This window comes from Gossypium hirsutum, chromosome D08, assembly GCF_007990345.1.
Source record: "Gossypium hirsutum isolate 1008001.06 chromosome D08, Gossypium_hirsutum_v2.1, whole genome shotgun sequence".
Taxonomy (NCBI): Eukaryota; Viridiplantae; Streptophyta; class Magnoliopsida; order Malvales; family Malvaceae; genus Gossypium; species Gossypium hirsutum.
In genome coordinates, this window is record NC_053444.1 from 15,983,149 (window position 1) to 15,986,913 (window position 3,765).

The 3,765-nt window shown below is 31.7% G+C and overlaps 1 protein-coding gene across 1 annotated transcript; it reads right to left on the minus strand.

The window, feature by feature from the left end:
* Nucleotides 1-980: 980 nt before the first annotated feature.
* LOC121220284 (macrophage migration inhibitory factor homolog) lies at nucleotides 981-3,536 on the minus strand. The gene is made up of 3 exons (XM_041099935.1): nucleotides 3,220-3,536; nucleotides 2,911-3,111; nucleotides 981-1,330 (listed from the first exon to the last, which is right to left on the minus strand). The coding sequence occupies exons 1-3, from the start codon at nucleotides 3,328-3,330 to the stop codon at nucleotides 1,295-1,297; spliced, it is 348 nt and encodes a 115-aa protein (XP_040955869.1). The 5' UTR covers nucleotides 3,331-3,536; the 3' UTR covers nucleotides 981-1,294.
* Nucleotides 3,537-3,765: the final 229 nt, after the last annotated feature.

Here is a 3,765-nt window from a genome sequence, read left to right on the forward strand (position 1 = left end):
AGCTTGGCATGTAATTAAGAATCACTAGGCTATGGTCAGTATGTTTATGATATGAATGCTATAGTTGGCTGGTCTTTAATTGTGATGGATGATGGATTGAAATTAAGACCTTTGATAGGTCACTAGATAGATAGCACTTTATATGAGATAGTGAACTTTGAGATTGTTGTTTAGACCTTAAAACCTAGCCTAAAAACTCTAGAGTGACACCAAAGTTATGGTAGGAATTTCTAGCAAGGGAACCTTAAGATGCCTTACTTAGGCTTCACTGCACCTAGGTATCGATATATTAAGCCAAGGTATCAATACTTGCAACGTCGAAACGAACTTTTGAGAGCACTATAGTATCGATACTTCACCTTTTGAGTATCGATACTTATAAACAATGAGGCAAGGATGTATAAAAATTATATATTAATAATTGCTTGGAATCTATAGCTTAAGTGGTGAGAAAGGCATATGGAATAATTTCCATGCTATGGCTACTCTGACTGATGATTTAGAAACTTAGTAGACTTCTAATCATGCAGGCACAAAATTTATCATAAAGTAATTGAAGTAATATTAAATCATGTTAGCATATTACTAGAATTTTCACACATATATTAATGTTATTTCAATTTGTAGTTATTTAAATAAAACTTTATCTTAAATAACAACTAATTTTATTTAAATAAATCAACTTAAGATGGTGTAGCTATTATTGATTTAAAGTTTTAAAAATGACGTAGTATATCTATAATATAGAAAATCACATACACTATTTAATAACATATAATATATGCCCAAGACCATTATCACTTACAAAATAAATGAATAATTTTTATGGCATCATTAAGCATATTGTAATTAAAATTGATGTAACAAAATTAGTACAACAGATCTATTTTGTTAAATATATTCAATAAAAAAAACTTACCATACCATACTTGTATCCAACAATCACACCTACACATATATTTCTATTACAATAAAAAATATGATGAAATGTGTTTGGAATTTGGTGTTATAATCATAAGAATTACTTATACTTGAGGTTCACTTTCATGGTTTTTAACTAATCATCATAACATTTAGAAAGCACCTGATTCAGCTTGCAACGCTTTCCATAGTGGCAATTCTACATTTGATGAGTTACTCAGAAAGTTACAATTTCTTAAGGGAGGAAAGTCTTGAGAGAGAGAGAGAGAGAGAGAGAGAGAGAGAGAGAGAGAGATCTTCAATTGATAAAAACAAATCATTCCAGCACATATATGATTCTGACTTGGACCCCGGATGCTTTTTCAGCCATTCATCAGAAAGTCGAACCATTAAATCCAAAGAATGACCGCTGCACCAATAAAAACAAGAATAGACATAAGATGAATTACTAGAAGTGATGGAGGAATTGAATGGCAATTGAACTTCAGAGCACCAATTAAAGTACTAATAACTTCATCCAACAAAAATAAATCTCGTTTCATGCAAGTTATTTAAATGCAAGTCCAATGGCATTGCTATGTTTCAGTAACCTGATGATACAACATGTTTCTTTAGATCTTAGCATATTCATAAAATCAGAAGTTCAATTATGGATACACATTTGCACATACGAAAAGGCATGCAAGTAGACAGATCGCATGTCTTCCTTTTGGCATTTATAGTAATAGGATAATGTATTTAAGATAGATAGATAGATAGATAGATAGATACACTAAGGAATCAACTTCGATTGTTCAAGATACAGTCTTGAGTTGCCCGAATTGTTTATCCAGAGAACCTTGTCATGTATCCACTCAAGAGATGTGTAAGAAATATGACTCCTATAGCTTGTCAATCATGTATATATGCTACAATCCAGTCCTCTCAGATAAACTTGTGCACAGTAAAATCATTTATATTTTGAAAAAACATTTCTTATTTCTAGGTGTTCCTTCAGTAAGGAAACGACATCATGTTACATAATCAAACAGGGTAATCACATAATAATATTTAAAAACCTATCCAACTGTTAACAGCTAAAAGTGAAATAGGATGCTTAATTCCAAGCATCATTATCAGAATCGGACAGGACAGTTATTTGTTCAAGGTTTTGAGTTTCAAGTCCATTAGTCCAACCGTTGGATCATTCAAGTCAATGCTTTGAATGAAATGTCATGTTCTCAAATGAACTCGAGGAAGGTAGAGTTAAAACTAGGAGCTGGGTAGGATGGTTTGACTGCCAGGCCAGTCCAAGTTTTATAACAGAGATTTCAAGTGGCAATGAAAGAATATCCTAGTAAAAAATCCACACAAATAAGTACTTAAAAAGCAAGATAGATACTTTACTCAATATTAAGAAGTGCTAAAATGATTACTCTTAGTTTTAACAGAAAAATAGATCCAAAGTAAGATGAAATTGCTTCATCTCATTGAACCCAAAACACTGAATTGTTACTATATTTTGAATTTGCTTATGCATAAGAGATGAAAATCACAACCACCTTAGAAGGAAAGACATTAAATTTCTAAGAGTCACTTGAAATGAGTAAAACTGAAACTAGAAAGGTCTTCTTGCAAGTGATAATATCATCTGTTGTCCTCATTCTGATGAGTATGATGCGATTTTATTGCATAGCAGAGAGTAGAATCAAACCAAAGCATAGTTGAAGAATCATCAAAAGCCAAAAAGCATTGTTTTACAAAGGCTCCATAGAATATCTAAAATATGAGATATACAAACAATTTATTTCTGTTTGCCTCCTACAATATTTTGGCTAAAGTTGAGCTCAAAGAAGATAAAAATTGGGTATGAATGATAAAGATTATGATTACAACTAAATAATTTACACCAGAAAAAGCATACATGCGTTAAAGATTATCTGTGAAAAGAAGAAAATAATCCATGAATACCATGGAATGAAAAGAGTAATAGTAGAGTGAAAAAAATACCTGAACATCATAGAATTTGATGTAGAAGCGGGAGCTATCAATTGAGAGCTTGGTTTGAAGAATATCAGCGACAGTTGAACTCAATTTGGCATTAACAGAAGGTCCAAGGCCCCCAATAGAAATCAATTCTCCATAAGCAGCAGGGGCCTCCGTCCCAGCAAATGCCATGGGAACTCCGCCATTAACCAAAATCATCACGTACTGTTAACCCATTTTTACCAGCCCCCCCCCCAAAAAATAATAATTAACCAAAATAAAGCCATTAAAATTAAAATAGACAAGGAAAAAAAGAAGTAAATAAGAACAAACAGATTCAGGTTTGCCGATGATTTTGGCAACAGCTTTGGTGGCGTCCTTAAGAATGTCAGAGGTGGTGACGGCGTCCACAGGTACGTTGGTGTATAAATTCAAGGTGGGCATTTCCTACTTCTTCTTCCCCTGGTTTTTGGTGTTTTAGCGGTTGAAATGAATGAGTGGTTTGAAATAGAAATTATCTTCTTTGCCTACTATCTGCCGCTCTTCACCAATACATACTGCGGCATTGCCCCTTTCTCTTTAAAACAAAACAAAACAAAACAAAAGTGATGTCTTGAACTTTTTTTTTATTCCGAGAAGTATATGTTTTTCAAATAATTTTCAAGACAACACATTTAATTATTAAAAAAATTATATAAATATTTTATATTATTACAATAATAAGTTTGATTTATTTCGGGATTTTAATGTAACTAATTAAAAGTGAAGTTTTATATTACCTATATTTTTTATGTTTATAAATATAAAATTTAGAGAAACATGATAAATATCTTTATTCATCAAGAATTATTTTTCTATTATTCTCTTTTTTATATAAAA

Excerpts from the sequence above, each read along its gene's own strand:
- LOC121220284 (XM_041099935.1), bottom strand. The coding sequence starts at position 3,330 with ATGCCCACCTTGAATTTATACACCAACGTACCTGTGGACGCCGTCACC. Across the intron at positions 3,112-3,219 it reads TCATCGGCAAACCTGAATCT|TACGTGATGATTTTGGTTAA; the intron begins GTTTGTTCTTAT and ends ATGGGTTAACAG. Across the intron at positions 1,331-2,910 it reads TCAAATTCTATGATGTTCAG|CGGTCATTCTTTGGATTTAA; the intron begins GTATTTTTTTCA and ends TTATTGGTGCAG.